The sequence below is a fragment of the Spea bombifrons genome, chromosome 4 (genome assembly GCF_027358695.1).
Source record: "Spea bombifrons isolate aSpeBom1 chromosome 4, aSpeBom1.2.pri, whole genome shotgun sequence".
Taxonomy (NCBI): Eukaryota; Metazoa; Chordata; class Amphibia; order Anura; family Pelobatidae; genus Spea; species Spea bombifrons.
This window is the reverse complement of record NC_071090.1, coordinates 96,219,497-96,246,495: the sequence shown is the minus strand read 5'-3', so window position 1 is coordinate 96,246,495 and position 26,999 is coordinate 96,219,497. Positions and strand designations below refer to the sequence as shown.

General features: G+C 40.5%; 1 protein-coding gene across 1 annotated transcript; it reads left to right on the top strand.

Moving 5' to 3' along the window:
* Positions 1-1,034: 1,034 nt before the first annotated feature.
* Positions 1,035-22,304, top strand: TGFA (transforming growth factor alpha). The gene is made up of 6 exons (XM_053464111.1): positions 1,035-1,576; positions 9,278-9,331; positions 17,151-17,268; positions 19,018-19,167; positions 19,764-19,873; positions 20,552-22,304. The coding sequence occupies exons 1-6, from the start codon at positions 1,534-1,536 to the stop codon at positions 20,557-20,559; spliced, it is 483 nt and encodes a 160-aa protein (XP_053320086.1). The 5' UTR covers positions 1,035-1,533; the 3' UTR covers positions 20,560-22,304.
* The last annotated feature ends 4,695 nt before the right edge of the window (positions 22,305-26,999 follow it).

Sequence of the window (26,999 nt, the reverse complement as noted above, 5' to 3'; positions counted from 1 at the left end):
TATATATAAAAATATATAATTTAGTGACTTTAGTGGCTGAGCATTAAATATAGTAATAATTAAATAATAAAGTAATCTTGATTTCCAGTTTACCAAAATTATATTACATTTATTGTTAAAATTCCTTAAAATGTGCAATATTTATAAGAGACAAAAAATGGTAGAAGCTCAGAATTTGACATCAGATAATACCCATTCAGGCCATCTAGTTTTTTCTGATGTAACAACTCGTTCTCGGTCTTGTCTTAGGTTCAGGATAGCCATATACCTATCCGACGCATGTTTAAACTGTCTTACTGTATTAGCCTCTAGAGTCTAGAGCCTCTTCTGGGAGCCTGTTCCACTTATCTACCACCCTCCCAGTGTAGTAAGACTTCCTTGCCTTACATCTAAGTCTCTGACCCACTCATTTTAGACTATGACCTCATGTTCTAACATTTTTCCTCCTTTCATACAAGATAGCCTTACTCTTACCATCTAAAAAATAATATCTATTGTATGTTGATGGAAATAGAGATTATAATTTCCCATAATGATTTGTTGTAATGGTTTAGCCTCATATTCTAAAAATATACCACAATTATACATAGATTATGTGTATAAATATCTAAAATCACCATGGATTCCTGTAATATTAATATCATAGAAGCTGTGAGTGTTTTATGTCCCACCCCAGCAGTGACCCAGGCTATTTCATCACTCATAAGGCTCCCATTCAACAATACTGCCTCTATGCCTATGACTGAGACACAGTGGAGTCACAACATTAAGAGATCAAGAGGCTGCAGCTTGGGAAGGAGGAGGGATCAGAAGAACTCAGCTGCTGATCACAGTCAGGCAAGAAGCACTCACCTAGGGCACGAGGAGGGGAGAGCAGGCACTCAGGAGCACCTTGCCACCACAGGGGACAGCAGGCTGAAGGAGGGCCATCAGAGTCAACTGAAGGAGGGAGATCAAAACCCCCCAAAAAGGCATTTAAAGAACTTTTAAAGGTTTTGGAATCTTGGGTCTCAGAATTAAATAAGGGTGAGATTGCCCCATTCAGTCTGCTATTATACAAGTGACCCGTGTGATCATTGACCTACTTCTCTCGCCTCGTTCTCATTAAGATATTGTAAAGACGGTAAAGATAGACCCCAGCGGGCGTTCTCGTGTGATGATGGAGAGTTTACTGCGAGAAGACTCAGCCTGAAGAAGAAGTCAAGCAAAGTACGAGAAGATAACTAAGAGTCCGTTCCCTGGAAGGACGACTGCTGAGCGTTAAAGCGCCAGCCTTCACAATACTTGTTTTCGCCGCCAGCTGCGAGCTGCCGCGCTGGCCCATGGAGCAGGGTGCCTGTCCCTTTAAAGCCGGTGAGTGAACAGGCTGTGTGGGAAGAAGGTGAGTCAGTCCGATTTCCGCCTGGAAAGTCAGATCGGTAACCGGAACGTCAAAAGGGTCACTCTGTCACCTCCCCAGCCGAAGGGACTCGTCTGTCGCCGCCTCCGCCACTGGCTATCAACGAGCAGCCGCCGCCGGGAGCGAAGGACATCATGCTGCTTTCACCTGCAAGGGACACCATGCTGCTGATCTTAGGTACGTGGGGTCACCTGTGCGAGGACCCCTTCCATTTATTACCGGGTGATCGAGTGTTTAATTAACCATCTGATTGCCGGATCGGGTGTGCGGGTTCCTTATTGCTAGTTCTGCCATCGGATTATATGGGGAGGGGAGCTGGGTGCTGTATGAATCCATCAGGCTGTGTGTAGGAGATCCTAATAATCTTATACCTGTTAGATCTAAAAAGAACATTAAAAAAATATTAACATTATAAAAAGAAATGTCCCACTAACCTAGATTTAGAATGTCGGTGGAAGTGACGATATGATTTCATTTACTCTCTCTTGTATAATCCAAGTCACTGCCTCATCTATAATTTCCAGAATATTTTTATATCCATTACAGCCCCCTCTTTTACCTGTCAGTAAACCCCTTGGCTGTTATTGCCCTACCTCCGCTCATTGCCCAGCTTGATTAGTTACAAATACCACTTTTGATGGGTAAAGTAGATATTATCGCTGCTTTCTGCGGAAACGTGGACTTCTTGAACTTTTCCTTTATCTCTGGAATTATATGCTTGGGCATTAAGCCTGGGGTCAAATTGCTGAGCCCAGGTCCGATGCCAAGTAGGTTTTACTTTGGGGATGTTTTGGCACATTGGAACCTTTTGCCATATTTTTTCCTACAGACTTCCAAAGGGTTAATCAAAGTGATCATAACACACACACAGATATATATATATATATATATATAATTGAACATTATTGAAAGTAAATATTGCTTATAGTTACATTATAACCTGTTCATTTAATAACATCCATCTTCTTAATGGCTACAAAGTTGGGAAAGTGTGTGTTATTTTTTTGATTAGTTGTTTTTCTTACCCTGAAGCATTCCTAAAAATCTTCACTAAATAGTGTCATATGGAGGCTTCCTGGGAATTGGTAGCTCAGTAAAGTGGCAAAAAATAGAAATGAATGGCTGGTGAGATAAGAATTGCAAACTTCACAGCAAGTGATGGAATATTCACGCAATAGTAGCCGGAAAAACATTATTGCATTTTTTTTATTATTGATTTGTTTCATGTCTTCTATTTCGTAAGTGTTTGTAATCCCCGTCCCATGGCGGGGTGTTGCGTGGACATTATCAGTGTTATTTCAGTGGTTACACGTTTGCCTCCTCTGTGTGGATCTTTCATTTGTCAGTGGATCCAGGCAAGGAGGCATAGCTGAGTGAAGCTGTGGTTCAGATTGTGGTCAGGCCAAGTTGCTGTCACATACCCGGTTTACATGATTACTTTATACCAGGATGTATAAGAAATGACATCGCCCAGAAGCCTGTATTGGATGCTCTTGATCAGTCATTCTGCCCAGGGGGCACACATGGAAAGCAGTATACCTGAACTGAGGTGTATTTTTTCCCTTTAGTAAAACATTTTAATGTAGAATAGATTTAAATAGCGGATAATAGCTATGTTAGTTGCCCACAGAATGTATATTTCACATTTACCTCTAAACTTTCCTCTGACCTACTCCGCATTGTTATCCGCTGAGTGTTCCAGTAACCTCTAGAAGTCCTCTCCTACCACTGCCGGATCCTATACTTATAAATATATGTTCCTGTATAACTTTATTCTTCATAGTTCTAATTCTCACTCATATGGCACCCCATGATATATTCGGCGCTTTACTTACTGCATCCAGCAGTATATTTAGGTTAGGTGTTGCACTAGGCCTAACCCTGGGCAGAGCACCAGCCGCCCGTCGAGACTTACAGCCTCAACAGCCTTCCTTTGTGCTGACCACCGTGATGTGCGTTGCCGGGTAACCGTACTGTCTAACCGGGTGGGTCGCGCCCCAATGAGCAGCATGCATCAATAAACTGCTCTGCCCCTGGCCAGGCCTGCCGCCGTACATCTCAGCACATAGTTGGCCTCGCCAGTATACCCCACTGATTCCACGAGGCAAGTTAGATAAAGATGGCACCTTGGCTTCTGTGGGAACTAGGATTTTCATCAAAACCCCCAAGTGATGAGATGCGGTCTTTGCACTGAACGTAACACTGTGCCAACTCATATTTAACAATTCAATAGAAGACGGTTCTGGGGTTTGCTAATTCCTCAAACTAGCGCCTCATCTGTGTATTCTGATAACCCTAACCATTCCCTGTAACCTCCCTCAATAATACCCCATGAACCCCCCCCCGGATGCATTTGCCCCCTACCCTACTTCTCATTCTATCATTATTGCCGCAGGCAAATTCTTTTTTTTTTTTTTCTTTCTCATTATTTAAGAATGCATATTAAATTACTTTAGTGGGGATGTCAGGGACAGTAAACCATTCCTAAAAGGTTTGTTGCAGAATGCAGAGGTTCCTGATGGAATTTCTTACTTAATGGTAGGCAAAAGATGGGGGGGGGGGACAGAAATGGAAATGACTGAATATGCATATGTAATATTTTTGTGTCTTGGTTAAAGCTCTGCGAATTGGCACACACAAATTCTTGGTCCCATTCCTGTGACTCACACACAGGAGGATGACACTTAAGGTGCGGCCCTCTCCTGTTTGTTTTTTAATTTGGTGATATTAAATCTGGCAAAATCATTCTGGATGGAGCTACATTAACCCGTGCAATGTTTTAGCTGCACTCCGCCATTGGTCTGTTAATCCATCCAAAACCGGGGGTCCCATAAACATATTATATTAAAGATCTTCAGAATCGATCTATACATTGTGCTAGAGATATTGTTAGCAAAAAAGTAACACACACCCTCCTCCAATTCTGTTCTGTTCTTCTCCAGCTACTGTAGGAGCTGGAATTGATTAGCACGATGTATAAATCATTTTTGGAGATCTTTGTTTTTATGATTCATTCTTGGTGCCACCTATTTTGGGGGAAAAAGGCACAGGGTTAATTTTTTTTTTTTTGTAAATGGCTTAAATATATTTAACAAACACATGTTTGTCCACTAGAGCTTATACTCTAAAGAGTAATTCCCATCCTTTCTTTATATCTGAAAACATGTAAAAGGTTTTATTTATCTTTGAACATGTAACTTAATCACAAGTGCCAGGTGACTGTAAACTAAATAGATTTAAGGATCTATTATTTCAGTTTTCCCCTTCTGCCCATGCAGTGATGTCATCATTCTCCTCACTTGAACTCAGTGTGACATCATCATGGATGAAGCACAGGATCTTTGCATGGTTGTGCACGCACAGGATATAGAGGGGTAGGCTCTGTGACCACCCCTGAGTGTCGCAGGTCATTAGTGGGATGGAAGCTCATTTCTATTAAACATTGACTAGTAGAATATTTAAAGTATTAAAATGTTTTGCTTTTATTGCTGCTCATAAAGGGACATTATAGCCTTTTAAGGAACATTTACAAATCTGTTTACTTAAAATAACTAGGGTCAAATTTCACCTTTCTTATTTTTAAGTCATATATAATATCTGAATACGAGGAAAAGCATGGTGGTGGTTCTCCAACTCCAAGCCTTGGGTCACCGTAACCTAATGTAACCTAGTATTGATGGTGCACAGAGAGTTAACCGCGGGATGACTTCGTAGACGTTTATATGGTACATTTTATGTTTACTGCACAGAGCAGGCAGGGTTTTATAAGAGAAGGCCATTAAAGTCTAAATGGGCCAATAACGTGGGGTGGAGGGTGATGTTACAATGAAGTTACCATCTGTAGATGTGAGGTTAGGGGGAGCGGTTACTCTTATGGACTAGAGATTTAATGACTATGTCATGCTCCTGAAAAACAGATTACTAAAAACTGTAAAAAAAAAAAATTTTTAAAAAGAAAACAAAATATTGTTACATAGTGTTGTTTAATAAAGGTGAGTTTTTGTTAATCCTAGTGTTCATGGATATTTAACACAACAGATCCATCACCCAGTAGCTGTGACCCTAACTTTGCTTCAATCAACCCTGAAAATAGTTTTTAGGGTTTTGCTGCACCTATCATAAAAACAAAAAAGTCCATGTTTCAAATGTAGATCTGTACCTGGTGTCAAGAACGTATTATATTTGTTATATAGTGACATCATAAGGCTCATAAAGCAGTTAAGGCATCAAAGAAAGATGTGTTGTGTGTCGTCGGAGAGAAGTAGTGCATGCGTGTACTGCACCACCAGAGAAGGTGGTTGGGGATCCCACCTGACTGCAGGTGTATGTCCAGGTGGTAAATATTTGACAGCTTGAAATGATTATATCGTATAGAGATAAATGGTTTGGGGACAAAGTAAAGAGATGACCAGTCTGGGAAACAAATGGGTTAACTAACATAAACAGTTATTTGCATTGTTACCGACTGAGAACATCATACTTTTACATGCAAGTGTGCTTGGTGGCTCACCTATCACTCTGCATTCCTGCAATAGCGAGGTCTACATTTCTCACAGGTTTCTTTTACTTCCCAGCACGTGTCTTGGAGGAGGGGAAGACCTGGTACATTGTTTAGAGACAACTCCCCTCTTTGGGAATGAGAGCAGGAGGCTGTGTGTGTCGGCCTGACTCACCGGAGTAGGCGTGAACTGACTGCCATTAGCCGAATTCCACCTCCAGGCTCCACACCGCTGAACACATTTAGAATAACCTCACGATATCAATTCTAGTAACCCCTTCCCTTATAAATGGTAGGGATGAAAGGTCAACATCCGCTACCACAACGAACGACACTGAAAAAATAACGGGTCTTTCCTGGACCTACTGGTGTTTATATTGTCCTTGGGTTGTAATCCATTCTCCGATCTAGAGCTAGGTTAACAGCAGATTGGCAAAATTATGGCTAACCGTCTGTTGCCGGGGTTGAGACCACTCAAACCACCTTCACATAAGCTGAAAATCATAGAAACTGTAGCTGGGCACTAATTAGAGGATTATATGTTCTTAAACTGAAGTTGTTCCAGAACAGTCCTGTTTCAGACATTGTTAATATTAGTAACATTATTACAGTATTAGCCAACAGGTAGCTCTCCAGGTTGGTTTTGAACTCCAAAGATGAAAAAGAATGAAGAATACGGAGCCGTAGATCACTAATCGCTGGGGGAACTATAGTTCATTCACCTTAGTTTAATTCATAAGCTTTTCTTTTCTTTCTTACACTTATAGAGGATTCCTTTCCTTTGAGGCTTCCTTTTATCTAAGAGGAAATGCCCTCTGTTGTTAGAGGTTTTTTCTGACAAACTTGTTATCCAGAGATTCTAAGTTAGATGAAAAATGGACAGGAATGAGACATGTATTATATTACAGCAGAACGTTTCGAGAACAAATTCCATAGTCTATTTTGCAGCTGTTAAATCATTATAAGTAAAAGAGCTCCGACGTTGCTTTCTTTGTTGTTTTATGCTCCTTCCTACTAATGTTCTTCTTTTGGCTTTGTGGTCTAAAGATTATTCTCAGACAGCAGTTATGATGTCACCTATAATGCAGTGTGTTTGCACGTGAGAATTGCTTAAATAATTGCTACCTTTGAAAATATCGGGACTAAGCAGATGGTCGAACTTGTTAGACAAATAATTTTATATATGCAGATTACGAGCATATATCCTGTCAGTCACCCTACAGAGGCCCAACCTTACTTGGAATAAATAGTTAGTGCAAGGAATTATAGATCTTTTAAATACTGCACATAAAAGGTTAGTCTCTGCGGAGGTGAAAATGTATTAAATGTGACATCAGTATTGATTTTAAAACTGTTTAACGTCAACTTAGGCTGTGCTTAGTGTTAATAACATAATAAAAGATATGATGAAAGAGGGTGGTTTAAGTTCAGTTAAACAAGGTAGGAACCCGCAGCTACCAAGCGTTTTGTTTTTCAGGCACTTCGCTCAGTCCGCGGTTCAGAGGTTCCGGGGCACATGGGTTTAGCCCCCGCCAAAAAGAAAAACATACTTGGGAAATCGGGATGCACGGTAGCACTCCCATTGAAGTCACTGAACCAGCAGCCAATCACATGTATGCTAGAAAACATCAGTGTAGAGATGGCACATGTGATTGGCTACCGCTCTTGTTGATTTCATTTGGAGCACAGCGCCCAATTAGTAGAAAAGGAGTTCTACTGAGCATGTGCCGGAAGCATACTGTGGTATGCTCCCAGCTTTCCATTGATACGACTGGGGGAGGAGTTAAACAGAAGAATGCCCTCTTTAGGGGTAAGTAGATTTGCATAGAGGTGGCATTGACCCCAGACAGCCTTTAATGGGAGGCAACTGGGTGTAGAGAAGGGGAAGCTGGGCAGGGAGTAGGCATGTAGATGGGGAATGGGTACGCTAATGAGCCAGAGACATGAAGAAACAAACCCAGAGAGTTCCGAAGTGTATCGTTTGAGCATGGTGCATATGGTATGACCATTAAGCTTGCAATCTAATCCTTTGGGATATGTATTTTGGAAAATATGAAGAATGGCAAACTGCTTAAGACGAAACCACTTCAAAAGCAGTGAGCTCTCCAGCGATGGTATATGTGTAGCGTATGCAAGTCATTGACTTTTTCCCTGGTTTTGGTTCAGCTGATGTCATCAGCCGCACAGAAACCTGATTCCTAAGTTGTGTGTCAGTTAGTAGGAATAAAGGAAACTCGTCACATAGGTAAAAATCTGTATTAACCATTGAATTGCCAGATGGACAATTCTATAAGAGAAACAATAATTTGCTATTTATAAGTCTGTTCTTTCTCAGATCAGAATATTACAAAATTTAACAGGTTAGGTTTTGATAGTTTAAATGTTACCTAAAAAGAAACACTTTTAAGGAAAAGTTAGTTTTGAGAACTCCCATTAATTTGCTAATTTCTAACAAGATGATACCGGTTACCCGGGACAGTGAAGCCTCCCAAAATATACACCTTATGCTAAAATCAATTACTGGTGTAAATGTACTCAAACCAGCTAAGCCCCGGTTAGATTATCTTTGAAGTAGGGATAAGCTTGCCGTAAAATGATGAAATGTTCCCTGCACAAGCAATACAAGTTTGGGCCTAATGAGCACGCTGCCGCTCTTTCCTCCGCTGATGACCATCTCTTATAAAAGCCTAGAATGTTTGTGGGATGAGAGTGTGTCACGGTGTTCTGCAGCCCCAAAGCCCCAATTGATATAGCCGTATTTCGCCCAAGAGAAAGCGGAGTCTTCGGTGGATGCCATTTATTGGGCCAACATAGAAAAAGATGAAAAGTTCCCTAAGCTTTTGGAAACTCTGAGGTCTCCATTTAAAGGAGGTTTTGTTTAAATAGGAAGTACAGCAATTTAGAAATGTCATCATAATTTCCCTTCAAATTAAGATGGGATCAAATTTGTTGTGTGGGAATTTTCTCCACCTGAAGGGGAAACTTTCAAAGAACTTTTTTTGGAATGGGATCAAACCACTGCCGTTTAGTGTCTAGTGATCTTTAAAAAAAAATGTTTGTAGTGTCCTTATTTGACTTCCAGCTCCGGTGTAGGACGGACTGTAGAAAATATAATAATAAGGAGATGACATGGTTTAAATGAGTTTTATTCCTTAAAGGGACACTCCCGCCATCATATGCTCTTTAATGTATAGGATAGCCGAGTGGTCCCTTTTTCATGTTGTCCACACACCGCGTTGTTATGTTTGCGTAGCGTGCGGCCGGCATATCCTGCTGGACAAACACGGAAAACTTTAAAATTATATTTCTAGTAAATGGTTGCTATGTGCCGGTGTATATGTATATATTTATATATATTTATGTGTTTTATTGTATTATAGGTTTTCTGTTTGCTGCTTGCAATGCTTTGGAGAACACAACATCTTCTCAAAATGGTAAGTGAAGTCTCGTTTCAGCATCTCACTTTCTATTTACTGTTATCTTGTAATCCCAGATAAGATAAAAACTCCCATTAACACCCACGATATCTACTAGGTGTGATGAAAGGGGGAGCTTTTATATATTTTCATAAATAAATATGATATGTGTATATACATGCAAACACAATTATTCTTAGCTGAAAATGTTGAATGATCGTATTGTTCTAGCTGTCTCATCCCTCTTACTTGTAGATTTAAATAATGAGTTATTCACTCCTAATTTACCTCAGGAACCCTTACTTCTGAAGACATTGGTGGCTAGGTGTGATAGGAGTTGTAACTTCAGCAGATGAATTATATAGCTTGTCACCTGACCATAACAGGGTATCAATCCAGGGATTAAAAAAAAGACCTCTATCCAGAGAATGTGGATTCACATGGCATGATGGCAGTGGGTTCAGAGGGTGGGCAGAAGAATGTACTCGGCAGACAGGACCGGGCAGTAACGTCAGCGCTGTCAGTGTTCGTGGATTGCCAGGCTGCACAGTTGAGCTAATTATAGAGTAACGGTAACAGCGAGTACCGGGGATGAGATGCAGACCCCTATCAGGAGGAATTCCGTGGAACGTAACTGTTCCGTAATCCAGTGCTGCCCAACCCATTCGCTGTGTGAGCCTCATAAATGAGCTTTAATGATGTCATAGAAAAAAGCCCCTTCTGGCACAGTGAAAAGGCACACTGGTCACGGTCCACATCTCATATACAGTGCTGGATCTAGAGAAACTAAATTAATAGCGTTTTAGTTCCAATGTCTGGGAAATCCAGGAATAAGATAAAGTTAACATTTAGGATGGGCAGCCCGTATTCTGCTCTATAATGTAATATTTACACATTTGTGTTGGTACATTTCTGATTCTTTGATCTGGCCCTTTGATATATCCCCATCATTTTAATAATGTCACCGTACTAGATCCCTGCAGCTAAACAGAGGGGGTTAATCTTGGAACTGGTACAGTTTGTCACCTGTGAGTTCACCAAGCAAATAATGACATCTCACATGAAAGGCGGAATCTCATGTGAGTTTGTTCACCGTGTTTAACCAGCTAGATCTCTGTTCCTCCGGGAACGCCGTCTTCTGTAGCTGAATTATAGCTGGAGTCGGGTAGACTACATGGGCCAATCCGTTCTTCTTCGGTCATAATCTATGTTTCTGTGTTAAATTCACCATTCATCTCTAATCAGTTGTCAGATTTGGGAATCTAAGGGCATACAACATTATTCGCTATATTATTAACTGGTTAAGAGTAATGGGAGTTTTAGTCCAAAACAAGAAAGACATTTATTATTGTCTTTAGGTTTTCCTCTGTTTAGCTATATATATATATATATATATATATATATATATGTATATGTGTGTACTGTATATATACACTGTATATATACACTGTATATACCGTATTTGCTCAACTATAAGATGACTCCCCAACATTTGAATATTCATTTAGAAAAAAAAGAATAAGCATGAATATAAGACTGCACTATAAGAAAAAAGTTTTACTATTTAATAATAAACTATTATTGAGAAAAATAAATTTTTTGTTTTTATTTCCTTTTAGTTGCCAACCTGCCCCCCAGTTATGCACATCTGCCCCACGGCTTGCTACTGTGCCCCCTGAAATGCCCTACACCCCTTATATGTCACTCTGCCTCCCTGATATGCTACTTTGCCCCCCCTGTATATGACTTAACCCCCTCCTGACTTACCGATGCATCCCTTGACTTGTCCCCCATGCTCCAGACTCCCTGATGTCAAGTGGGGCTCCGCTGGGGCTCCTAAGACTGAGCGCTGGCAGGTCACGTCACGCCAGTGCTCCGTCACAGAAGCCCCGGCAAAGTGTCAGGTAGCAGTGGCGGTTGTCTGCGCGCATCGCGCAGCCATTTACCAGCTGCCAGAGAGTAGGATCCAGGTCTCCTGCAGAGCTGCGGGGGATCCTCCTCTCTGGCAGCCGGGGGACGTCTGTGGCCGGTACTTCCGCCGGGGCCTCTATGATGGAGCACCCGAAGATCTGTCACAGAAGCCCCGGCAGAAGCGGAGGTTGAGGATCCATATCCCCTGCAGCTCTGCGGGGGATCTGAATCTTAGTCTTATAGTCCGACCTTTATTTGAGGTCTGATTATAAGATGACCCTGAATATAAGATATAATCGAGCAAATGTGGTATATAATATAGCTTACTTATGCCATATTTTCAGATTGTTTCTTTATTCTTCTTGCTGTTCATAATTCTATCGTTTAGGACCTGAACCTCCCTACCTCTTTTCGTACCAACTTTTGCTTTCCTGTTATATTTTTTAAATCCTTGGAATACTAGAACATCCAAAGACATCATATCTCCTCTTTCTAAATTATTTCTGCTCCTCTTGCAAGTTACTTTTACGGGGGGCAGAGAAGAGATGTTAAGAACACGGATTAAGAGAGATTGAGTGTAACGGGTGAGCCGTTGGTGTGCGGGGGGATTTCCAGGGTTATGAATAGAGCTGTGTAGGCAGTTTTAGTAACAAGGTATGAAAGATTTTTACGCCCCTCCTTCCACCACTATACAGAAATCAAGGTGTCTTATAGATGACCTGATATAGTATATGATTATATATATGATTAGAGATATTGTATATATGATATACTGGCTAATACCGCATCAAGGAAAAACAACAAGGTGTCATTCTATGCTAAATACTTCCTTGGCAATATTTGCATATACCGTTTTAATTACCCTTATTTGCAAAGTGTGTAATGAATTGTTGCCCCACTGAAATAAGGTCTCCAGAATGGATATGTTATCGTCCTCTCTCTTCCTTTTCATTTAAGCTACTTCTAAGAACGAGTCGGTTTGCTAAAGAGGTAGGGTAGGAACACTTTCATACATTGTGTACACATTGGCAGAGGATAAAATTCATTATGCCGACAAGTTCACCAAAACAGACTCTGTTTTGCAATTCTCACTGATAAATCGAGAAACAGAAGGGCTGTTTTTAGAGGGTATGTCATGACTATTATCTGGTGGTGATTGTCCGAGCTGTGACTAGGGTGCCCTTGTTTTTTGATCACACCACGTTGGATAGTCACCTGGTGCAGCTTTAGAATAGGCTTTATTGGCTTTGCCATTCTGTGGTTTCACCGGATCCATGCCTTCTGGCATTTCTGAACCGGTGCGTGCAGAGATCTGTACTGAGTTTTACAGCCATTTTTTAATGGTGACGGTGCTATTTGATGTGACGGCAAGCAAAACTATTGGAAGTAATTGCAGTACATCAAAGCGATTGCCTGTTGCACATAGGATCAAAGTGCACTAATGGCACAGATATGGTAAATATTCTCTATATGATTGTGTGCCACAGAGCACTGAAATAGCGTGAGCTGCCTCAGTCCTCAAGAAAGGGAGACGTGACCTAAACCAGCGCTGTCCGTTCTCCCAGGCATAAGGGGTTAATGTATGAAAAGTCATTATGGTGCAAAGTAGGAAGGATGCCCAAGGTAGATGGTATGGCCTGGTTACCCACAAAATAACACTTGGCACCAGACTATTATAAAGACAAATGTAATTTTTATTATAGAACAAAGGAAGCTATTGTTTCTTCTTCCTATGAACATAAATCTAACCTCAATACAGGATATTTTCTTTTGTCAAAGCAGTGCCAGCTTTTCATCGTATAACTACTGACCAGGGAGCAATCCATTTTGGTGGATAATTTGGTACTGTCTGAAACACTTACAGAATAGGCATGCACAGGGATCACATAGAAGGAGCATAGAAAGAATCTGGTCACCGCATAAATGCAGCCTGAAGTCCTTGGTACTCTAGACTCCCTGGTGGTTTTATGTGGAACTGCAAGTAAAACCAAAAAGCTTCAGACAGTTGCCCATGAATTAACTGCCCCCCTTGCCAACCCTTTCCTTATACCGTCCAATTCAGTCCTGGTGTCCAGCATACAAACACATGTCTGTATTTTTTATTCACCCACTTGTTCCGGGGTAGCTTCTGTAGTTCATATTTTGGGTATATTGCAGATGCCGACTTCAGATATGTAAAATATAACCTAAAAGGGAGGATGATTAATAATCTGCATTGAAAATATTATAACATTTGCAAATATTCAAATAATTTCAAATTTCATGGAAATGTTACTTTGTAGGATAGAATTGTAGCCGCATACATAGGAGACGTCAAACACTGGGCTGTCTGTGTTACGAAAGTTAATGGGAAATACACTTATATTATAAGTGGTGTTTTAGTATAATATTTCTTTCCATTTGCACGTCTCTCTGTTAACTCCAAATTCAACCTTAAACACTACACGGACCACTAACGACAAACTCGTGCGACTCTGTAGTGGGAATTTACCGTAATACATGTTCTTGTCTGGGTTTCTTGGCCACTTTTAGTAAGATGTAGCCATGTAGAGCACATGGGTATCTTCACCGGTGTGTGTATTATTATGGCTGTGTTCAGGGCTCATCTCTTAGGTTTACGGGTAATGGTGAAACGTTACATGTCACAAAAGATGTCCTTTTAGATAATAATTGTCTTCTCTGCATGATACAGTTGGCCGCTGGAATTATAAATGGTGGCTCCTAAATGTTTGAGCATGTTTTATAGAATGAACATCTATGGATATACCGTCCCCTTGCCTATAAAAGCCATATATTGACTTGTAACTGGGTCTGTCTTGCTGCTGATCACATATACCTTTTAAACATTCTTCCGTACTGCCAGGACCGCTTTCCGGCACATACTTCTGCCTTCTTCTTAACGACCCCTCTATGAATGCAAGTATTAAATAAATACGGCTCATTAATGATGCCTACTGGGGTATTTGAGGGCATATCCCTTAGCCATGTAATATTCATTGTGTATGGGTTTTGCGGCATAATCACAGGTGACATTTCTCATCCGCATAGAGCGATCATAGACTTCATTCATAAACCGCAGCTCATAAGTCAGCAGCTGAAATCTGAAACTCCCAACCGCCCTGTGTTTCCGATTATAGGGCGCCTGCTAAAAGTAAGGAGGTTATTGCATCCACCACCCCCCCACCTCCATCCTTATTTAATGAATGTGCATAATTCAAAGAGATTAAAATAAAAGAGCTGGCTAAACATCTATACGTTTCCTGCAGCTTCCCCTGAGGGGAGTGGGGAATAAATGTATGTTTTTCTGGCGTTTGAATCGATGGCATCAGGGTGAAACAAGGAAGGTGTGTGCTTCTTGTTTGTAGTCGAATCGTTTTCCGATAGGTTCAAAGAGCGATTCATGAGCTGCCCTGCTTGTTTGTACAGGGTGATGTTGAAAAGCAGGCTGTGTCTTTTGGAAGATCCGTCTGCAAATATGTCTGCTGGCAGAGAAATAACCAGGTCTTTTAGGTTTGGGGCGTCCCATGCCTCAGAGTGGTCTCTGGAAGGCAGGTTTATTGATAAACGGCGCTTGTGCTTTGTTGGAAATTAAAATCCCTTTTTGAACGGGGTGTTTATAGGGTTAAGGTGTATGTAAAAGAACTTTTGGGCCCGTCTAGAATGATAAAAGCTTAAAGTACTAGATGACTAGAACCATCGAATACCCAGCAGATAACCAGTAGACCGTCTCATCGGCTGATTCCTATTGACAAAGTTCCAGTTGGATTTTGATCTATTTTCTTACTTGGATATGCAATTGCTTGTAAGTGCTGCAACACTGTATTTAATCCTCCCTCGTTTATTAAAGAGACCTCTGTTCCATAAAACTGCATCTCCAAACAGAGGAAGGTCTAGGCATTCATTGGAAGTCCCGTCATGACGTACGCAACTCGAGCAGTGCTTTTGAGGAATGTCTGCAGAGGAAGACGTGGCAGAAATGACCTTACTGCCAAGCTATACATTTGCTAGCATAATGTATAGAAGATTTTTTAAAGCCCCTTAATAACCCCCTAATGGTATATTTGCTATTCCATGACCATGTACTGCCCCTTTTAATAATAACCCTCTCTGGTACGTCTGTAATGCCGTTGCTCAGTTCGGCTTACTGCTTTTTAGTTTTTCTGTGCTCACGAGTTACACATCTGAAGTCTGTGTTATGTTCGTCTTTCCCGGGAGCAGAGAGGTTAACTGCTTGATTGGAATTTGCCAGATGATGTTATTGTAAAGGGAGAGTCATCTTCAAAGGGCCATCCACCTGTGATAAAGTTCAAAGACGTTCTATAGCAGATGGTCACAAAAAGTTCACTGTCTTCTCATTGTCGAGGCATCCAAGTGTGTATTGAAGGGGCAGGGAGAAGAATCTGCCTGCTAGGTGGTCTGTTCAATGGGCAAATGCCACCCTGTTAGAGAATAAACCAATGGGAGTGGTTGGTTGAAGGATAAACAGCACAGTATCACAAATGGTAGATGTCTGTAGATACATCTCTGTGTAGCCCCACAAGACGTAGGCACAGATTATGAACAGGGGAATTCTACAAATCAGAGAATCGGGAACCAGTGTTAAGAAATGAGCTCCATTGCCATTGCGCATGTGTACACTATAACTATTTAACTATATTTATTACCATATTGTAATATTGGTCACCGGCGGGAAGGTCTACTCTTTTTTGAGGATTCTTTGTTATCTTGTCCATAGATTCCAATTCTTGATGATGCTATACCGAGATGACATTTAGATAATTGTTTTCCTTCTTAATCCAACATGGATGTCTTAAGTTACCCTTTTTATATATAGGAATGCTGTAACTATATGTGACATTAAATTCTTTAAAGCCTAAGTCTACTAATTTTACCTTGTGTTGAAGAAGTGCATTCCAGAGCCTGCATCCTTTAGGAGACATTTAAAACGTGTATTCAAGGATTGTGGCTTCTAGCTAAACTTTACCTAAAGCCTGGACACAGAAAGGCAAAATGTAAAATAAATCATTATGACAAAGGAGAGGGCAGTAAAGGAAAAATCCCAGGAGCACAGATCTTAACTCCTTTAGCTTTGATAATGGTTGGGGTTCACCACCGCCTGAGTACTATGTTCTGTATCCCTCCTACTAATCACCAAAAAGGAGCCGTAGACTATGAGTAAAATAAGATCATAGTCCACAGAAGCAGAATGTCTAAACATCAAAGAGAGCCAAGTACACTGCAGGAAGGTGGCTGAACCCCATGAATATCATGGTAGAAGGGTGGCTTTGGACAATGGACATCCAGGTCTGCAGCAAGAACTTTAATGTAGATGTTGGCTTTAAGGGACAGTGTCATTTGTGTACAACATTCTAATGCAGACTAACCCAATTTGCACTTTGTTGCCCTTAGTGTTCTTGAACGGGATCCATTTTTAACATGTGTAACATTGATACTCTTTGGTTTCAAGATATAAACTTGCTTAATACAATTTAATTATAGGTGAAGGACTTATTATAATGACATAGATAACGGCTGCTGATGCACTTTGGTTCAGGGCTAACATTTCAACAAGTCATTGCCACTGATACACTTTGGCCTTAATCCAGAATTGCCCTCATAAACATATCATTATGGGTATCTCAACTCTACTGTGGTCCTGGAATGCACTTCACGCAGTACGCTATGGCCATTAAGAAGAATGCTGCTCGGCTTTCCACTAGTATGTATTATGGAGTCTGTGCATAAGCCAATTATTTCAGCTCTGGTCACAAAGAAAATCTTTAAGCCGTTTAGAAAATCCCATCAGGAACTCAATTGTTGCACAGAATTAATTAGAAGAAATTAAGCGGCCTGATGGCCCAATAGCATTTAGTGCGAATGACCACTGTTTCAACCTTTTTCTCATATTTACTCTTCTTATTGATAGATCCTCCGGTGGCAGCCGCAGTCGTATCTCACTTTAATGATTGCCCGGACTCCCATACTCATTTCTGCTTCCACGGGACCTGCAGGTTCCTGGTTCAGGAGGATACACCTGCCTGCATGTAAGTTGCCACCATTTTTCTAGAAATAATGCTACTGTATGTCTCTAGAAAGAATGCCACTGTAGGTCTGGAAGCCTTATCTATTGGTACTTCATTGCTTATTTTTGGAGTCAACCTCACTTCCAGTGGCTGTACTTTACAGTAAATAAGACCAACTCATCCTATTATAATCATTATGTCTGTGAGCAACCAACAATTTTTCATGATCACCCACCAAGCTGGAGAAGATTTTGAAAGGTCCATCACCCAGTTGGGGGGCCATAGAGCTCCCTGTTCGAGTTGGAACTTTCATTATGGGTGCACTATAAGAGGAGTGTCATTCCCTAAATGTATAGTGCTTATGGCAACTAGGTTTTATGATGGTTATTTGAAGGTATGAAAGTGAGGATTTAATATGCAAATACTGCCGCTGAACTCAGCACCACTCCAGAATAATAAGCCTCATATAACCCCCACCAACAAATCTATTGTAAAGTACTTTGTCTATGATGCAGGGGCAAGAGAACAGACATCACTGGTGAAAAAGGGGCAGCTTCTGGGCTGTTTTTGTTTGGCACCAGTTCTAGCTGTTTAAAGCAGCTAATTTCTGGCAAGAAAATGTTCCCATTGAAATGATCCCATTTCTATGCATGCGCACAGGGGTTCTATTAGACCACACGGCACTCTTGAGCTGCCTAGAAATGGGTATTTGATCATGTTCACAACTGCACAGGAGATGCGTCCAGCAATGTAAATAGAGAGCAAATGTATAGATATTCATTTTAAAGGAGATGGCAATCAAATGCATTAAAGTGCATGTGATGGCTGGGGTGTCCCTTTAAGTAATGCTACGGTAACAAATTAATTTAATGAACCAAAATATTTTTTACAATAAAATTAAATATTTCTACAATAATATCAAACCGTACAAGGCGGTTAACTTGAAAACCGAAAAGGGTATTTAATGACTCACATAGGCACACAAATATATACCACTATGTGTATATGTTCTGCCTCACAATAAAGAACTTCTAAAAAACATAGTAAACATGATTTCTATTCTTTCATTGTGGCGTTTATGGACAAACGCTGTTTGTCTTTGCACCTGGTGACCTTAACTCTTGTTACCTCTTCATAAATCCCTAATAAAACCAGCGACCTTTGGTTTTCTAAACAGCTAGGAAAGACTAACCTCATTTGATAAGATTGAAGGATTCCGGGTCACTCGCTTGGTTACTGACGCAGTTGGTTTGTAAGGAATGCCGGCAGCTAAATTTAAATAGATAATATAGGGGAAAGACCAATATTTCACAGATAAGATTAGTCATGGACCAACATTGAAAATAACTTTTACGTGGAAAAAGTAGAGTGTGAGCATTACGTTAACTAGATCATTAATGTTATGTTTTTATCTAAAGTTGATAGTTTTTCAATATGTTTCTTCATATGTCTAAAACATCTTTTCATACCTTTTTAATAATAATAATGCATTTTTTTCAGAAAGTAGGGGGAGGGCATTTTTCGTTGTGTTATACAGTTGGCCATTGGCTTAAAATGCTCTTCAAAATACGTGCAGGGCAAAATGTCTTCCCCCAGCTTTGTGAGAAACAACAGCATGATTTAAAGTACCTGTGAGTTCTCTGGGAAAACGGCTACTTATAAATACACCATGACAATACATATTATTATATCAACATACATTTGAGCTTCAAATAACCCCGAAAGAATATTGGTCTAATAATTTGCATCTTTTTCTCTCTCTCAATGTAGCTGCCATCCTGGCTTTATGGGGAGCCGCTGTGAATACGCAGATTTCTTGGCAGTTGTTTCTGCGAATCAGAAGAAACAGACAATCACAGCACTTGTGGTGGTCTCGGTTGTTGCGACCGTGGTGCTTATTATAACCTGCGTGTTAATACAGTAAGTACGGGTAGCAAGGAGCCACAGGGACAGTGGATTCTGTAGTCTAGTCACACTGTATGTTGACCCATGGTTTGAGAAGGCTGCATGTCTTTTGTGTCATAGAAACATAGAGTTTGAGGCAGATGAGACCCATTCGGCCCATTTAGCCTGTCCGTTTCCCTGATGTAGAGACCTTAATCAGTCATTGGCCTTGTGTTAGATTCAGGATAGCTTTATGCCTATCCCATGTTTAACTTCCCTCACTGTATTAGCTTCTACAACTCCTGACGGGAGGCTGTTCAATTTACCCTCTCGGTAGTGAGTGGACTGAGTGAAATGTCCATCCCACGTGTCTCAGTTTTTAAAGAGGCATCTTAATCTTGGTTTTAGTCTTAACTAGCTGACATGGCCATCTCTAAACATACAGTAGGGTTGCCAGGAGAGCTCAAGTTCACAGTAAGGTCCAGGTCTGCAGTCCACCGCTGCACCGTACGAGGCTGTATGCCGGTGAGGCTGCCACGTCAGACATGCACATTATATATAATGGGGATCCATTAATATTGCTGTAGCTTGTAATGTTCCTCCTGTCTCACCTTTTATATTGTCTTTTGCAGTTGTTGTAGGTTGAGAAAGCGGTGTGAATGGTGTCGGGCTTTTTTCTGCCGACACGAGAAATCGGGGGGATTCCTGAACAGCGGAACTTCCTGCTGCAAAACTGAGACAGGTAATCCAAACCATAGCGATTCATTACCAGCCCTACCAAAGTATTGATATAGTATAAACTCATATTTTATGTATTAGCGAATTTGTTACTTTAAATTCTTCAGCATACGGACTTTTACACGTTTACGATATGCCACAAAAAATGTTTGCTTCAAAGCAGAGACACAGGATAGAAAATAGGTAGGTTTAAGGGTTGCAACGGTAGCTGCAAACATCATGGCCTCCTGCCTAATTCCATTAAAAAAGAGGCCAACAAACCGTGAATGGCATTACTGAAAGGTTACAGTATCCACAGGCAGAAAGGAACGTTAAACGACCGAGCAGGAAATAACTCAACCATTGTAACGCTGAGGGAGCTGGGGTTTTGCACAAAGTTTCTTTGTGTCTGGGGATCTAAAATAAGGCCTGGAAGCGTCAGGGTTCTAGTGTTTTGGCCTCTGACTGACGCCATCGATGGTTAAAGTTAGACGTGCTGAGGATAAGTTCCTGTGCTCAAGGAACATGGATGAGACATCCCTTATCGGATTATGTTTGGAGGTCTGTCTTTTTCTTATTCCCTGAGGCCACACTATTGTCGCTGGACAGCAGAAGTTTATTGAATAGTAGTTGCTTGTTAATAGTATGCAGTCCTCCACAATAATAGAACCCCACCACTTTAACATGGCCTTTCTCTCTGCAGTGGTCTGAAAGAGGACAACAATGCATCCTGGCCAAATCCACAGCACATCGGCTGCAGAACATCTTCTCAGACTATCGTATGCAAACAGGATTCATTGTTTTCTGCCCCGTACTGACGGACTGTTGGCCACATCTTCCAAACAGGACAAATACTGCAGACCATACCTTTCCAAAGACATGGGAACAATATGTAATGTGCCATGCACAGCGAGAAGCACGTGAGAAGGACATAGCTTTGCTGCAATATATACTTCAAATATATTCGTATTCTCTTGCACTCTGTGTGGATTATGGAGAAAGTCCAGCATACGAGAGACTTGCGACCCGACACGTTGGGTTTATTTTGTTACAGAAGCATCTTTTTTTGAGATAGATTGTTGTCTTAAACTTCTATTGCCAGAGAGGTCTACAACTTGTGGTTAATGGATGCATTGCAGACCTGTCTGGCAGCAAAATAGTAAATAGAGAAGCATATACATATTATTTTTATTTTCAAGATGGAAGACGTGTGGATTGCAAAGGACCATTTTAATGCCATGCTGCTCGCATTTCGATAACTCTAGACAGCCTGGTAATGTCTAAGGTAACTTGTCAGGAGCCGCATTTGGCCCTGAAAAAGAAGGACTTCTATTTTGTGTTATATTTTTAACCAGAAATTACCTATATAGTGCATTTGTGTAAACTTTTTTTTTTTTCCTGAAAATTCGGCCCCATGCAACACTTTAACCCTTTCCGTATTAGTTGAACTACTGTAATGCCCCGCCCCCCATGTTTTGACCTTCCCATCCTAATCGCTTGTTTATTTTTAATATTATGACCTTCCTTCCTGAATGATGGGTTAGTTGCTACTGTTGAGCAGTAATGGAGTGTCTCAGGCTCTTGATTTCTTTTTTTTTCACGTAGAATACTGCTTAAAACAGCAGATATAGCAAACGTATAATGATGGTTAGAGGAGACTGGTTCACTTAACCTGTCATGTGCCAGAGAGGTATGTGATTCATTCTTGTGCTCTTCTTATCTAGGGAAAATGTATAGTGTTAAACCATTGAATGAGTGAGAACTGCGCCCTTTAAATGTTTGAATAGTGCGACCATAAAAGTATTCGCCTGTTGCCGGCACCTTGAATACACAAACCATGCTCTTGATTCGTTAGTGGACAGGAAAGGGTTAAATTGGGAGGTGCCAACAAGATGCTTGTATAGCTGCCTAAAAGTGTTTATGGCTAGCTGAGCATCATGAGAGTTCTAGATTCATTATAGATAAATATATACTTGTTTGTTACACGTGACCTAAATAAACCAAGGGTGTGATTATGTCATCATGGTTTGGGAATGCGAGATGAAATGTGTGTTAAGCGTTTGTTTTTAGTAAGCAAGCCTGAAAAGTATTACGCTAGTTACAAAAGACACGGACGTTAAATTGGGATAGGCGTTGGTGGTCTGCGGTGGGCTACGGCACATCAGTGCAGAAAACTGGCTATGGAGAAATTCCGTTCAATAAGAATGGCCAGAAGTGACTCCGTCTTTCTTTAACAGAAGTACACGGCCATTGCTCCATAAGAACAGAACAGAGGTTTGACCAGGGCCTGACTTGGGCCCTGGCACTTGGTCACGCATGTGCCGCTGCGTCTTCATACACGTGGTCACACTTCTTTTATTTTTTTAATTTGCAAAGTGTGTGGCCATGTGTATGCAGAACCCAATCAACCAGTGGCCCACTGGGCATTTGCCTGTTGTGCCAGTCCAGGCCTGGGTGTGAATTACGCAGGGATACTTGGTAAATGGCTGTTTTTTATTTTTCCCTTTCTTTCTTTCTTTCTTTCTTTCTTTCTTTCTTTCTTTCTTTCTTTCTTTCTTTCTTTCTTTCAGCAGGGTGGGTAACCATGTTGCAAGGATATACAACCACATTTTGTTAAAACACCGTTTGGATTCTCATAGCCCAATACCTTCAATTCACGTTTGTTGCATTGAAGTTTATTTAGGAATCTTCAGATAATATTTTTGTCGTATAAATCCCCCAAATGGTTAATCATAAAAGAAAAGTTTATAATGCCCTAACATAAAAGAGAATACTCCGAAAATATTGACATAGATTCTCACAAATCCTGACTGACAGTGTACAAAAAAAAATGTAATCAGTTCACTTGTGATCCTCAATAAGCATTAACCAATAGGTTGCGGAAACGGATGGAAGGAAAAAAGAAAAGTGCAGTTAAATATTATATGAAAAAAAATTATTGTGAACTATTTATAATGTGTTATTAACCCAACAAACTTTAACCTGGAACAGATCCCGTACTCGTTACTAACACCATGTTGAATGTTTTCTTTTTGTACTCTAACCCAGACATTTTTTAGACGTGGTTACTGAAAGGAGCACTCCAGCCCTATTTTCATATTAAATGCACGTTGTCCGTTTTGCATGGACAGTGCTTTGTTGCATACCAATCAGGGAAGGCATTCTTTAGTTACTGGCGTTATTGGAAAATTTTGGCTTTTGTGTCATTTAACTCCGCCCCCAGCTGCCTCTACTAGAAGCAGGAAGAATTCCTCGGTACACTTCCTGCACATGCTCAGTAGATTCCGCATTCTAGTCAAAAGGAAGTAGCAGCAGCCAATCACATGCATGCTATCTAAACACTGATGTTTTGCTAGCATAAATGCGATTTGCTGTTCCTACCCCCACTGATTTCAATGGAAGCTCCGTTCCGACTTAATTCAGTGATTCTGAGCATGTGCAAGATATTTTTTACGTATTTAATTCTTCCGGGCTTCAGTAGAGGCGGCCAGGAAAGGAGTAGGTCTAATTATTGAAATTTCCAAAACTGAAGAATACACACTCCAATCTGCATTCAGTAAAACGCGCCGGAGTCCACGCAAAAGGGACTCCACCAAGCATTGAAACAATACAAAAATGACTATTTTCGGGACTAGACTGTTCTTTTAAATGTATATCTTGCACTGAAAGAAAAGGTAATATTTAAAGTTTTAATTTATTTGTATGGTAAATTAATTGCAATTTTGTGTCATTGTGATTGGCTGGTTATTAGTTATTTAAAATGCCTGTGATATTAAATACTTTTTTTTTTACTCAACATTTAGTCTTGTATTTCTTTGTAGACCTATTGTGAGGGGTATGTTCTGCTAATAACGCCGTGTACGGGGGAAATCATTTTGCAGGTCTAATGTTCTGCGTCCAGAAAAAACTGAAGAGGTATGTCTCACAAATGAGAAGCTGGATAGATATTACTGGAACGTCCCCATAAAATAATGTTCACTTCAAATGCCAACTATAAAATTTCACAAATATGAAATTTCACACAAAATGTCATGTTTTATTCCTTAGCTGAACTGATTTCTAAGATAAAATGTATTCTTCCAGTGCCGAGAACAATGGGTGGGGGGAAAAAAAAGAATAATTAAAGACTGTGAGCCATATTATATAGGGCAATGTTACCATACTTAAGGTCTACAGCCTTTTAAGTGTCGAGCTGATTGGCCTCCCCCCTTTCAGCTTAATCCCACCACAAAAGGGTGCTGCCAGGGGCAGAAAGCACGGGGATTGAGGAGGAAGAAAACATGATTGTTTCTTTTAAAGTATTTTTTTTCCAACCACTTATCGTAAATGGTTGAAAAAATGCAAAGCATGTGTCATTCAAACGATGTTTTTGTAGCCTGAAGAAACTTCATGGCTATGTCATGGGCATAGAGGGAAAGGAGAAAACCAATTCAGGATGGTGCAACATGAAAAATGCAGAAACACAACAAATAAAGAACTATTTGTTCTATTTATTCTACCTGCTGAAGAAATGTAAACTCGGATGTTGACTTGGTCTTATTTCCAGGATGGCTTCATGACTTTCCCCTGCGTGCTTCATGACTTTCCCACACTATTTTAGTATAATAAAATACCCTTTTGGTATATGTGTGGTTATTTGGCAACATGTATTGTATTGTCGTCTTTTATGGAATATGTTACTTTATGATACTGCCAACTCTGCATAGATCAGGGCATTGAACTGGCATCATGGAGAATCAATAACATGAAGAATGAGGACATTGATCTCATTAGTGTGTGGCTCAGTGACATTGCCCGTGGGCAACCGTCCCACAAAATAATGCAGCAGATCTATTAAAATATTATCACATGAACGTGTAAAATTAAGCCAGACATAAAATTCAAGCTCTCCCATTGCTTTATTTTTATGTCACCAGATTTTCTGCTTTTAAATACACATAAGTTTGGAATTTTCTATCTATATTTCATTGAAGTGAGTTGGAGCACTGGCCATCTTGATCCCACCAATCTCAGGAATCCTCATCTCATGACCGCTGTGCGTATGAACTGTATTTGAAATGGGTATTGCACACGAGTAAGGTGACATTTCTTAATAGAAACATAAAACATTAACATGTTAAGAACCATTCGGCCCGTCTAGTCTGCCATTTCTTCCTGATGGAGAGACTCAGATCTTAATCAGTCCTTGACTTCAGGATAGCTTTATACCCATCCCATGTATGTTTGAATTCCCTCACCGTACTAGCCACTTCTGATGGGAGGCTATTCCATTTACCTACCACCCTCTTGGTAAAGTAAAACTTCCTTACATTTCATCTAAACCTCTGACCCTGTTTAAAGTTATGGCATCTTGTTCTAGCATTTCTCCTCCTTTGAAATAAAATTCCCTCCTGTACTTTGTTAAATCACATTAAGTTCTTAAATGTTTCTATCACATCTCCTGTTTCCCTTCTTTCCTCCAAGCTATACGTATTGAGATCCTTGACTGTCTAGGCCTATAGCCTCCTGGATCCCCAAAGCTTACACGCAGGCAACAAAAGAGACCAATCAGAGTGGGTAGGGCATTAGGCCACAACTTTATTCATAACCCCCTATGACCAGCAGAACAGAACATAGCATAGCATAACATGACCCTAAATGACTGGCCTATCTGGCCCAGCTGGCAGTTACTCCACCAAACGCAACAAGAGTCCTAAGTCCATCCACTGCGTTCACAGCCGTCTTCGGGACGGGCATCCCCAAGCCCTTTTGGGCAAGCACTAGGCTCACGCGCCGTGCAAGTGCTAGCCAGGGAGGAAAAACACTGCCGCTGTGACAATACAAACGAGAGAAACAAAAGCAAAGGAAAAAACACGTCCCAAACATAATCCAGTATTATTAAAACCCATCACGGGGGGAGGCAGAAGGGAAAAGCCTGATCCCCTCTCTCACCTTACCAGGCAAGTCCTGACACCGCCAGAAATAATATTTAGTGTAAAAAGGGTCTATCCAGACTCTCCTTAACCCCTGAGAAGCTCCCCCTCCAAGGATCTCCAGTAAAATAATACAAATAATAATAATATTACTTAAAAAAATTAAGGAAATTAGAATAAAATGTAAAATAGGTGCCCAAATACCTCGTAAAAATTAAGAAAATTGTGTTTTACATAAGGAAGCAGTTTGTTCCATTGTTCTATGTGGGGTATTACGGTATTCTACTCGGAGGATGTTGTTGAACATCAATTAAAGACCGATATCTAAATTGAATGGGTACACTATACATGTAAAAGGGGAATCTCGCTGGCACTATATAAATAAATGTAATGTAATAGGTAAACAAAGGTAGACTAAAATGTCAAAAAACCTTCCCGTCACATCCTGTGTCATAATGTTGGGTAACGCACATATTTATTTATATTGCAGACTTTACAGCTCTATACAATGATGACACATAGCAGAGAAGGTGTAAGGGTCCCTGTTTACTACAGTTTACAATCTAAAGGCAGCTGAATCCCAAAGGGTGGTATGGCGAAAGCTTAATAGTTGGCTTCATTGAAACCCTTAAACATTTGGAGCATATAAGAGAATCAGATGGATATTACCATAAATAAAAAGTTTCAGGTGGGGTGCGCTAGGATTAAGCCCTTAAGAATACTTTCTACAGTGGGGCTTTCACCAGCGTTCTACCAGTGTGTCCGGGCAGTGCAGACCCCAGTACTTGGTAATTTCCTTTTAATTATATCCTCATACTTTTTTTTTATGACTTGCAAGTGGAAGAATCCCTGCAAAGGAGCTTATTCGCTAAACCATGAGATTACAGGTGAGTTGAATATTCTGAAGCTTGTGTTTGTGCCTAGCAAGACCTCGGAAGATAGGTTACCATCAAATCCCAGTGGACGCAAAAAACCAAGGTGTTCAGCCCTAGCGGAAAGGTCGTTGTGATGGAGATCCATGGGCTATTGTCTGGTCCTCTCATCTACTTGCTAACACCTCTGCTAATACCTTGTACTACACCATCTAGTAATTAAATGCCAATTCTCCCACAGACTGATAAAAATCTGATAAAATCCAATAACAGCATCAAGCGGGTTATCTCATGATATTTCAGCCTCCAACTTGAAATCATGCTTTTTTATGGTAATGCTGTAGCAAAAGCAGATTTAGAACAAATT

Coding starts and splice junctions, on each gene's coding strand:
- TGFA (XM_053464111.1), top strand. CDS start 1,534: ATGCTGCTTTCACCTGCAAGGGACACCATGCTGCTGATCTTAG. Junction 1,577..9,277: donor CACCATGCTGCTGATCTTAG/GTACGTGGGGTC, acceptor ATTGTATTATAG/GTTTTCTGTTTGCTGCTTGC. Junction 9,332..17,150: donor CACAACATCTTCTCAAAATG/GTAAGTGAAGTC, acceptor TCTTATTGATAG/ATCCTCCGGTGGCAGCCGCA.